The sequence below is a fragment of the Ahaetulla prasina genome, chromosome 3, assembly GCF_028640845.1.
Source record: "Ahaetulla prasina isolate Xishuangbanna chromosome 3, ASM2864084v1, whole genome shotgun sequence".
NCBI lineage: Eukaryota > Metazoa > Chordata > Lepidosauria > Squamata > Colubridae > Ahaetulla > Ahaetulla prasina.
This window is the reverse complement of record NC_080541.1, coordinates 206,047,403-206,059,789: the sequence shown is the minus strand read 5'-3', so window position 1 is coordinate 206,059,789 and position 12,387 is coordinate 206,047,403. Positions and strand designations below refer to the sequence as shown.

At 37.6% G+C, this 12,387-nt stretch overlaps 1 protein-coding gene across 4 annotated transcripts in view; it reads right to left on the bottom strand.

The window, feature by feature from the left end:
• Positions 1-12,387, bottom strand: part of BCAS4 (breast carcinoma amplified sequence 4) — a 38,261-nt gene that overhangs the window by 11,100 nt on the left and 14,774 nt on the right. For 3 of the 4 annotated variants that reach the window (XM_058178087.1, XM_058178090.1, XM_058178088.1), the window contains one exon: positions 11,766-11,900. In XM_058178087.1, the coding sequence (XP_058034070.1) occupies positions 11,766-11,900 (135 nt within the window). Of the gene's footprint in view, positions 1-1,796; positions 1,845-11,765; positions 11,901-12,387 lie in introns of all 4 variants that reach the window. The other variant, XM_058178089.1, reaches the window with a different exon arrangement.

Here is a 12,387-nt window from a genome sequence, read left to right as displayed (position 1 = left end):
AAGTAGCAGTTCATTTTTTATTTTTGGTTTAAGGTAACTAAACTACTACTATGGAAAGGATCAAATTGCCTCTCAGATTGATCCAATCCAACTTAGGCATATTCTTTCCATTTCTCTTAAAAATATGGCTTCTAAATCTGAACAGACAGTGGGGAAGGTTTTCATTTATCATTAAAATACAGTGCAAATAAAAAGCAGTGCAATATCTTTGAATTATCAAACAAGCTCCCACAGATGTGCTAGCATAATACCTTCTGGACTTTCTTAATATAAAACAATAGTAATGATATGGATGGACAACTCCCTAGGCTATAATGGATTTGGTCAGCATGTTACGTGATCCAAGCCATAACTTAAGCCATAAAATAACGTGTTATGTGAACATCAGAAGTGTGTTTATTTTATTTATTATTTATTTATTAATCACATTTATATACCGCCCTATCTCCCGAAGGACTCAGGGCGGTTCACAGGCAAATAAAAAACATATAAATACAATTAAAATAACAATTAAAAAACTTATTCTAAAAGGCCGAATTATTAAAAACAATATAAATAATAAAACCCATTTAAAACCAATAAATTTAAAATCTAATCCAGTCCTGCGCAGATGAATAAGTGTGTTTTAAGTGTGTTTTAAGTGTGTTTTAAGTGTGTTTGATTAACCAGCCCAACTACATTTATTAACTTAGCCTCTTGATATTTACACAGAGCTTGGGGATTGTTCTCATAGCCATTTTATCTTTCTAGTGTCTATTTCTTTTCTATCTCTGTCTTGTTAAGTTTAAATCGGATTTCATTACTGGAGCAGGAAAGTATCTTTCTGACAGATTTCAGCTCTTTTTTGTAAAGATAATAATATTGCATTAATGTTAAGAGTAGTTCAACCAACTGATTTGAAACTTTTTTAAAAAGTGTAATCAAACAGTTCAGACATTTATATAAACTAAAAATACAGGTGCAACCAACAACATAGTAAAACTAATATATACATATACATTCTTAAAGGTTTAAGAATCTAAATTCTTTTTAAGATCTAAATTGGATAACAGATGTAAAGGCGTAATTTTTGAAGTCCTGAATTTGGAGGTAGACATATTTTGAAAAAGTATTGTTGATTGTACAACAACACACACAATAGCACAGCATGTCCATTGGAACTGGGCAGCTAATAAATTTGAATAAAGAAATATTGCATTTTGTTTGTAAAAGATTCTGGATTTTGTTCCTCTAATTTCAGGGCAATCATTCATTCTAAGATTTTGGGGAGTTACTTCTAATGAATGTAAATGCAAAACTGAGCAAGGTGCAAAGCAATGGGTCTGATTCAGCATATTATCATCCCATGTTCAACTTCATGCCATATACATCAAGATTCAACAGGCATCTTCTGAGCAGGGATATTGCTGTATCTCAGTATAAACTAATTTCGTTTCATACCTCATGCAGAGTCAGTATTACCTGTGCACAGCAGGATGTTTATAGTCAGGGCAGTCAGGGCACAGCAACGAATCTTGCAAAAATGCCACAAGTCTCTCTTCTTGAATAAGTATTTTGGACTCCCCTCTCCTTTAATTAATTTCATCCCAAGTCATATTAGCAGTTCGCTAACTGGACCACTTTTTGGATCACAGATATAAATTGCCAGTTAAAACATCATTTCATTCCAGAGCACATCAGCAGTGATGTGAATTTCAGAATGGAGCTGTCTCTGGGGGCAACAGCAGATTATTAACAGTTTTGCAACCAAGCTGAACAATATCACTCTGAATTAGAATCACTTTTTGAATACATACCTTCCTGATATTTTGTAGAAATGCTCAATATCTTCATGAGACAGGGAACTAGGGGAGGGATGAAAAAAACATATATATTTTTCTTTCACTATCATATGGCTCTAGATCGGGGTGTCAAACTCAAGGCCCCTGGGATACTTAGATCTGGCCCGCGGGGCCACCCTGGAAACAGCAAAAGACCAGCCAGCGGTGCCTCTGCCACCAAAAACGGAGCTCGGAAGGGCTGTGTGTGGCCCACCCGAGCTCCATTTTCACTGGCAGATGGTTGCAGGAGGCCGTTGTAGCTGAAAACTGAACTCGGGAGCCCGATTTTGCTGGCAGAGCGCTCAAGGCACCCCAGACATGAGTGACATTGAGTCGGCCATGCCCAACCTGGCCACGCCCCCCCAGGTCAAACACAACCCTGACATGGCCCTCAATGAAATCGAGTCTGACACCCCTGCTCTAGATGTTTATAATCCTGGGATAACTGATAGGTGCAAAAAAAAATAAATAGTGGGGATGTCTCACCTACTTTGCCACAACTTCACCTGAGTTCAATTTAAATAATTAAATCCACCCCAAATTCCTCCACCTTGTTCCCCGGAACAATGAAGTTTATTATATTGTTAAATATAAATGGATTTTCTAGATTCAAAGGCAAAATCCCTCCAAGACGGAGTGGCTGTGGATGCTGGCATCCCGATTCAGTCAGCTGCAGCCGCGGCTGGCTGTTGGAGGAGAGTTACTGGCCCCAAAGGATAGGGTGCGCAACTTGGGTGTCCTCCTGGATGATCGGCTGTCGTTTGAAGATCATTTGACGGCCGTCTCCAGGAGGGCCTTCCACCAGGTTCGCCTGGTTCGGCAGTTGCGCCCCTTCCTTGATCGGGATGCCTTATGCACAGTCACTCATGCGCTCGTTACCTCTCGCTTGGATTATTCTAATGCTCTCTACATGGGGATCCCCTTGAAGTGCACTCGGAGGCTTCAGTTAGTCCAGAATGCAGCTGCGCGGGTGATAGAGAGAGCTACGCGTAGCTCCCACGTAACACCACTCCTGCGCAGACTGCACTGGCTACCTGTGACCTTCCGAGTGCACTTTAAGGTGTTGGTTACGACCTTTAAAGCGCTCCATGGCTTAGGACCTGGGTACTTATGGGACCGCCTGCTGTTACCACATGCCTCCCACCGACCCGTACGCTCTCACAGAGAGGGACTTCTCAGGGTGCCGTCCGCCAAGCAATGTCGGCTGGCGGCCCCCAGGGGAAGGGCCTTCTCTGTGGGGGCTCCCACACTCTGGAACGAGCTTCCCCTGGGTTTACGCCAAATACCTGACCTTCGGACATTCCGTCGCGAACTGAAGACACACCTTTTTATCTGCGCGGGGCTGGCTTAAATTGAATTTTAATTGTTAAATTTTATTAATTTTAAATGGGGTTTTTAGTTCATGGCAAATTTTAATTTTCAGGCTAATTTAAATAAGTTTTTTAAATTGCATTTTAAACTGTATATTATATTGTTGGTTTTATCTTGCCTGTACACCGCCCTGAGTCCTTCGGGAGAAGGGTGGTATAAAAATCAAATAAATAAATAAATAAATAAATAAAAAATAAATAAAATAGCCCTGGATATTCAGTTCTGGGCATACATATCTTTATCCTTATAGATGACTACCAACATCATGGAAATAATTTTCAGTAATATAATATAGAAGGATTGATTTCTGCTCAACAACTACTTTTAATAAAACATGGAAGAACAGAAGATGCACAATTTCAGGTCTCCATTCTTCCATTTTGGTTTGGCCTTAAATAATAATAATAATAATAATAATAATAATAATAATAATAATAATAATAATAATAATAATAATAATAATAATAATAATAATAATAATAATAATAATAATATAATTTTTATACTGCCCTTCTCCCGAAGGACTCAGGGCCGTGAACAGGCAGATAAAATAATACAATATATTACAATAAAAACACTATTTAAAAAACTTATTCAATAAAGCCTAAATTTAAAATACAATACAAAATATAAAATAAACCCCAATAAAATCCATGTTTAAAAACCCTATTAAGCCAGTCCTGCACGAAAGAATAGTCGAATATATTTCCATCCACAATGAAAGTGGTTACAGAATTAAATGATTTAGTATGAAATACCCCTAATGCCCAGTAAATTAAGAAAATGCACGATCTGTTGGGTAACAACACTTGTAAAAAAATGTAAGAATTAATCTGATTGTTCTTTTAGTAAACAGGACTTCTAATCTCTTTTCCATAAAAATGTCTACTTTCCCTAAATCTAAAATGTAAACGCTCAGCTCTAACTCCTTGGGTTGCAGGAAGGCAACAAAACAACAAACATTCATCAGATTCAAAGGGAATCCAAAGGAATATGCCACTGCAGTCTTATTGTATGTACCATGAAGTCATTTTCAATCCTTAGAGTTCACATAGATAAAATTTCTCAATGACAACCTGTTCCATACCTGGCCTTTCAGAACTCCCAAAAGTGCACTCACTATCACTGTAACAATTCATCCATATTGTTGCTGGCCATTGACCTCTTTGTTTTCCTTCCTCTTTAGACTCTTTTCCAGAAAGCTGGGTCTTTGCATAATGATGTACGATAACTTGAATTTGGTCATTTATGCTTTGAGTGAGAACTCCATTTGTTTGATGATCCATCCGTTTGTTTTCTTGGCTGTCCATGATATTCTCAGTATTCTTCTCCAACAGCAAAGTTCAAAAGCAGTCAATGCTCCTTCTATTCGGCTTCTTCAAAGTCCAACTTTTGCTTTCATAGCGCACCACAGGGAATACCATGGCTTCCTTGCATGATTCTGATCTTTGTAGGTATAGAGATATCACTGCATCTGAAAATCTTTTCCAGGCTTTTCATGGCTCCTCTACCAAGTACTAATTTGTAGCATATTTTTGTTCATTTATTATTGATAGTTGATCCTAGTAGGCAGAAACTATCTATCATTTCTTTATCTTCATCCCCTGGTGTCATTTATGTTCTTGATAATGGTTTTCTTCATTTTCTTCTTAACTGGTGTTACCAGGGCTTGCAATCCTCTGCATTTTCAGCTATCAGAACAGTCTCATCAGTTATTGATGTTTCTTTTTGCAACTTTAAAACCCTGCTCATTTAATTCCAATCCAGCTACTTTTAATAGGCATGCAGTATATAGACCGAAGAGAGGATACAGCCTTGTTACATGCCTTTGCCAACTTGGCGCCAGTTTGTTTCACCATGTTATGTCTGTGCTGTAAATTCCTGATCTGTACATAACTTTCTCACCAGAACAATGAGATGTACTGGGATTGCCATTTTTCTGAGCACATACTACAGCTTGATGTGCTCAACACAAATTGACATTTCTGTAATCAATGAAACACACATTTTTTGCATTCTTTGGCTTTCTCAGTTATCCAGTGGACATCAGCTATAATGTCTAACGTTCATCCATCAGCCTTTTCTAAAACTGGTTTGGAAATCTGCCATTTCTTTACCCAGGTATAGCTTTAATTTACATTGGATGATTCTTAATATTATTTTCCTAGCATGTGGAATTAAAAATACTGTGTGATAATTTGCACCCTCTATTAAGTCTCCTTTTTTTGGTATTGGAATGTAGATTGACTATTTCCAATCAGCTGGCCACTGTGTCAGTCTCCAGATTTGCTGGTTTAGCTTGGTTCGAACCTTTATTGATTCTTCTGTTGCTTGTCAGTAAAATTAAAGAGTTTGTTCAAAGTGCTTCTTTTGACATATACACCTTTAAATACATTTGGTTTAGTTTATCTGAAGGAGTTTTCCTCATATAGTAAACTGAGAACTCCAATTTTCTTCAGAAGATTTATTGCACATGATCCCTTGGAAAAACATCCAGTACAGGAGGGTGGAATTCCTGCACCCCTGAAGTGCAGATAACTTCCTTCTTTGCTCTGCTTCAGGAAGAGACTAAATAACATTTTATATTTTCCTTTTCCTCCATTAAGATTCTGGTTTTATGAATGGGGCTCATGTATTTTAGACATTTGTTGCATTTGATAAGCAGACGGTATGGTAAACTTGTGGTTCCTCTAAATAGGGAAATACATCATTTATAAGCTTCACAAAGTCTTAGAGTTTCTTTTTTTTCAAAAACAAACTTTTTTTTTACCAGTTTCAAGATAATGCAGCACATCCAGAAACAAATTCTCCAAGTGCTTCAACACAGCAGATCCTGTATTAGGGCTGTAAAAATTCTATTTTAGAACTGGCACAAAGGTCTCACAAAGTGACCTCAGACAACAGTTGGTAATCCAGTTAATTCATAAACCTAAACCAGAAAGTGGAGTTTTTTGGGGGGCTCTCCATAAAACTTATAGCTTGTTCAACAAGTAATGGTTTTTAAAATTCTGTTTAAATAATAAATACTATGTTGTATTTATAATAATAAATACTATATTTACAGTAGTCAATATAAATACTATATTGACTATTTTCTCCACTCATAACTAAGAGAGTCCCTAAGTTTGCTAAAGTGATGTAAAGCCTGTTACTGTTTTTTGACACAATGATTGTGTGATGACTCTAGAAGTTACTAATGGGAAAACGAATGAAGGAACAACATTCTACCAACTAGGCACTCCTGCATAGAGCCAAAATGTCAACTATAACCCATATTTTGAATCTTGTAGCCTGCACACAGTTTGTGCAAAATAACAGTGATAATTTTCCAACTGCAGTCAAGGTTTCCACAAGGCTAAGTGAAGGCTGAGGGTGGGGAAAGAAAAGAAGAAGGGAACAGAGTTGTCATATAATTTTTCCAAATTACCACATAATTCTCTTAGAGTTTGGTTCTCTAACTTACTTCAGCATCTCTGGCATTGTTCCAAGAAGCCGTTTCAAGCAGAATTGCCAGGAAGGACAAAAATAAAATTTATCTGGTGTTTTGGCTTTGGGGGAGGCAAAGACCTATCCTGAGCTTGGCTTGTGGGAACAGACAGATTCGTCTGCTTTAGTCCTTGTCAAATGCACAGACATTCCTACATAAACACTTTGCAATGAATCTCCTTCACATAAGAAACATACCAGAAAGTTTGACCTTTGTAACAGACAAAATACACATTTGTATGCCTTTAACAGTGCTGTCACCTGAAACTCCAGTTTTTGTTTGCAAGCTAGCCACCCTCATACTTTTTTTTTTGGTTTTTTTGAGCTAAGGCTTGTACTGCAAAAATGCAAAGGAAAAACAAAACAAATGTACCCAGATTTGTGGATGAGCTCTGGAAGCATAAATTAAAATAATTCACTTAACAATGCAAACCTAACAAAAACTCCCAGGTGTCTAAAAGGGAGGGGGGAGGTGAAGAGAGAGAAATGAACAAAGGAAGGTTCATCTTCAAGAAAACCTTGGTAACTCTTCACCTCCTTCCACTCTTGCTATTCTTCTCATTTGCCATAGTCTTGCAAATCTGCTTCAAAGTCCAATTCAAAGAGTTATCACCTTCAAAGCCCTTTATGGGATGGGTCCAGAATATGAGGACCCATCTTGGCCGAATGGATTGGCCTGCCCCAGTGATACAATTCAGCCGGTTCTATCCGGATCACGCAAACCAGTAGCGATGGCTGTGGGAGGCTCCGCCCACCTGCCCTGATGTCATTTTTCCCTCTGCACATGCGCGAAACGCTCTGCGCATGCGTGTGGGTGGTGCGTGCGCTCAACAGGTAGCAACGGTAAGTGAATACCACCCCTGGCCTGCCCAACTCATTCTGAAAGGACCTGCTATGGACTCTGTCAGTCAAGGAATTTCAGCTGGAAGGATCTAGGAAAAGAGCCTTTTCTGCCATAGCTCCCACACTTTGGAACAGCTTGCTGCTAGAGTTGAAATCTGCCCCCACCATTCTGGCTTTCCGGAACAGTCTTAAAACCTGGTTCTACCAGTTCGCTTGGAGCACTATTGAAGGCACTCTAAGCTGGAGATGGTTGTTCAGTGACAGAGAAGGTATCTCCATACCACTCGAGGCAGTGGTGGAATTCAAATTTTTTTACTGTTCTGTGGGCGTGCTGTGGCTTGGTGGGCATGGCAGGGGAAGGATACTGCAAAATCTCCATTCCCTCCCCTCTCCTGGGGGAAGGATATTGCAAAATCTCCATTCCCACCCCACTCTGGGGCCAGCCAGAGGTGGTATTTGCCGGTTCTCTGAACTGCTCAAAATTTCTGCTACCGGTTCTCCAGAACCTGTCAGAACCTGCTGAATTTCACCCCTGACTCAAGGCCCTGGTTTTCACTGACAGAAAAGAATAATTGTAGCTCAGAGTTGTAACATGGGGTCCTTGGTGGTCTCTGAAGCTTCTTGTTTTCTTACAGACGTTTCATTACCAAACTAGGTAACATTTTCTGTGCTGATGATGTTACCCGATTTGGTAATGAACCATCTGCAAGAAAAACACCAACCTCAGAGACCACCAAGGACCCCTTGGTGCAACCTCTGGAGTTGCACTGGAAAGCAAGATGGTGGCATATAAATTTAATAAATAAAAATAAGAAAGTTGCAGAAATGGGTAATAACAAACTGAGCTAAACACAGGCCCTGCCTACTGTATATTTTCTAGTGCCTCTAAATCAGGTCTGCACAACATATGGGTAGCCTGTATTATTTTCAAAAATAATAAATTGATTGCTATCTTCAGCCTGAAAAACTGGCCCCCAATGGCCTCCAAACTCCAGCATTGCTGTTACTCTGCTGGCTGATCAGCATGTCAGGTATTCCTTTATACCCTGCTAGGGTTCTGCATTTATCAACACAGTCCTTTCTCCTCTACAAGTTATCCTAACTGTTCATGTCCTTCTTAGAACATAATGCAATGTTACGGTCACCCCAATGCTTCCCAACCTTGGCACCTTTAAGACACCTTAAAGCAGGGGTGTCCAAACTTGGTCCCTTTAAGACTTGTGGACTTCAACTCCCAGAGTCCCTCAGCCAGCAAAGCTGGCTGAGGAACTCTGGGAATTGAAGTCCACAAATCTTAAAGGGACCAAGTTTGGACACCCCTGCCTTAAAGTCTACAATATTCCAAGGCAGATTTTGAGATTCACTCACTGGAAAAAGCTACATCAAAATTTATATAATTCCAAAATCTTCTCAGTGCTTTCTTTCTTTTATTGCATAATTACTTTTTAAAAATATATCTCAAACTCCATCTCAAGGAACAGACCAATATGGTAAAACACTTATTTAGAGATTATTTTTTAATATCTTTGCGCGCTCATTTATCTTGTTTTCATTCTTTTGTAACTTTGTTACTTCCTTTGTACCCACACACAGACTTTCCCGTTCATATATTTTACCCCCTCAAAATTCCCCCAGACTAAAAAATTGGTTAAGTTGTGACATTTTAAAAAATTAACAGAGTCCTGCTTCTTTTTCCCAGAAGACAGCGTATACCGTTTTAAAAATGGTATCCAAAAGCATGAATAATCCAATTTGACCTAAAGTAGCTGTATCGCTCAACCACAAAAATGAAGAAAGAGATTAACAGAGGCCCAAACAGAGTCTTACTTGAAGGTGGGGGGAGGAGACAGGAAAGCAAAACTCAGCTCACAAACCAGATCAGGACACAGGGCTGAAGTAAAGTTTTCCAATCCATGCAAGTCTGTTCCAATATATTTAGGAATGGAGCTCATTCATTGCCAATTTTTTCCCCACATAATGTTTTTTTCTTACACTGATTTAAACCGCACTAGCGATGGCAATAATAATAAAACAGTTGAAAATAAATTATTAAATAATTAAATAATAATTATCCATCAAAAGTTGATCATACATCAGCTCATGCAGGAAGATCGCACGAAATGATTAAAACAGCAACATAATACATTTACCGAAGTGATTCACCGGAAAAGCGATAAAAATTATCAATAGCCAGTAATAAAAAATTGGTGAGAATATACAATTGAAAAAGTAGTCAAAAATGGGCAGGTTAAAATATTTTGGGATTTCTGAATACAGGTAGTCCTCGATTTACAAACCACAACTGAGCCCAAAATTTATGTTGCTAAGCAAGACAGTGTAAATTTAAATGCAAAATTTACAGTGTAAATTTTGCATTACAACATCCTAGGACAGAGATTTTATTTTTATTTTCTAGACACAACTTTATTTTCAACTTCTATTCTTAGGTAGTGTTCTCAAAGTATATGAAATTGTTGTTTGAATATTAGTCGTATAATAAAACTAAAACTGCAGGATCCTTTTAAATGTTTATATATCAACAGTGACATTACAAGAATGGCAATCCAGAGAGTTTTAATTTCTAGCATTTTAATTCTGAAACGTTTTGCTTGTCAGACAATATGTTTTAAAATTCAAATAGGAAAAAACACATACATTCATGTCTTTAAGAATTGCTACAATTGTGGGAAAATACCCATTGTAATTGCTGCAAGAGATTTATATTCAAGATTTTCTACACCAAGAAGCTCCATTTGTTTTAAAAAGGCAAGCAAATCAAATGTACTTATAGAAGCAATTAAACAGAAATTTATCCAGTCACAGATCTAATCCAGCAACAGATATCTATCTATACCCTGGTAAAATTCAAACCAGACCATTGCAATTCATTACATCTGAAATTTTTCTCTAAAAAAAAAAGTATTACACAACAATGACTGTTGAGAATATATTAATCCAGTGTTAAAAGATTTCCACTAGTAGCCAGTTTATTTCTGGTTAACGAGTCAAAGGATTGGTTCTGAACTTTAAAATGCTAAAGAGTTTGAGTTGCAAGATGTAAAGATCAACTTCTCCATACAAATCTGGCTGATGAGCAAAATCTAAGGAGGCTGTTCACAGTATTTCAGATACAAAACAGATACCTACTCTTCTGTAAGGCATCCCAAACATGGGACTCACCTTTAGATAACGTTCACCTCCTTCCTTTTGGGAGGCAGGAAAACATATATCCCAATGGTTCTCAATCTTTTTTTTTTCTTCACTATGGACCCTCTTTTATGGTCACGGACCATGGCCACCGACCCCTAAGACTTAAGATTTAAATCATAACATTTCTTCAAGCCTTCGTGGATCCCCTGTGATGACATTGCATGCCTCCCCGCCCCCAGTGCACAGACTACAGGTTTAGAGCCACTGATACATCTTGCTTTTCTGCCCTTCTAATATTGAGGGTTTTTGAGCTTTGTCCACTGCATTGTTTATTTGACAGGTTTTGGGACATTTGAGCAATCTATTAAATTTTCAATGCTTTTTTTTTCATTTGAAGACTTTATCTAAAAGATAGAATTCAAATAATTTAAATAATAAACAATATACAGGGTTCCCTCCTCACTGCCTGTCTCCTTGCTCACTTAAATATTTGCCTAGTCATATAGGATAGGATACAGAGGATGATATATATAGTGTAATGGAAAAAGTACTGAATTAGGACCAGGATTTAAGTTCACCATCACATGAAGGTTCTCTGGGAGAGCCAGACAGTTGTTCACAGACCATAGCCTTGTTCTGATGAAATAAATGAAGGAGCACTACAGTTTATGTTGTCTTATGCTCCCAGAGGAAGGCCAGGAAATACATCCAACACATAAATACCCAAATTCACACAGTGCGTTTACTTAAGCCTTCCAAAGAATTTTGTTTTCCAGGTTGAAAACGATCAGGATAATCCAAGATCTTACTTCAGAACTGCTGTGAACTTAAATCAGAATGGTGACTTAAGGAATAAATAAGCTTTCTCTGTAGTGCATATGCAGCTGAACTGGACTTGTTCAAAGAAACTGTCTGAGGTTTTCATGACAGGGTATTTTGAGGCCCAGAAATTCTGAGGTTTTGAATAATCTGTGAAATGCCCCTCCCCCAAAAGAAAATAATTGTCTATAGCTGAAAAGGAATCCTTTTTAGAAAAATGGCAGAGGAAGTATTGTTCAAAGGGGCTTTTTCCCACAGAACTTTTTTTATACTTACTTTTTTAAATAAAGGGAAAACTAGTGACCCAAGCAGCTTTTGAATAGAAGAAGGACATCCAGCATGAGTCTTCTCTGCTTGGAGGATTTGTTCTTCTAGGAAAGAAACATGATGGCCGGCCATTTTCACAAATGCCTAAGAGACAGAAACAGAGGTTAAGTGATCAAAAGAACTGGGTTGATGTCTTAATTTTGAAGATTTTCCAAAGTTACTTTTCAGCAACTGGAATATTTGTTTCTGTGTGTGAGTAATCAATGATCGTACTGAAATTATGTCTGATGTACTAAATTAGTTGAAGCAATATTGATCTCTCTTGTTTGCTGTTAGTAATTTAAAAAAAAAATCCATGAGGTATAAACTATAGTTTGTACTATTCTTGTTTTCTCAACATAGTTATATCTTAAATATGATTTTTTTAAAAAAAGAGAAATCCACATTTATGAAATATAGACTTTGGGTCATTTTCCTTTGTAACCAACTAATAATTTTCAGGTCTAAACAGATTCACTTAGTATATTGGATACATATAACAGAGAAAGTGAGGACAGTAATTTTTAAAAAATATTTTTAAAATAAAATTTATCATTATTTCCTTCTATCTGAAAACAAAATACAAAACCAT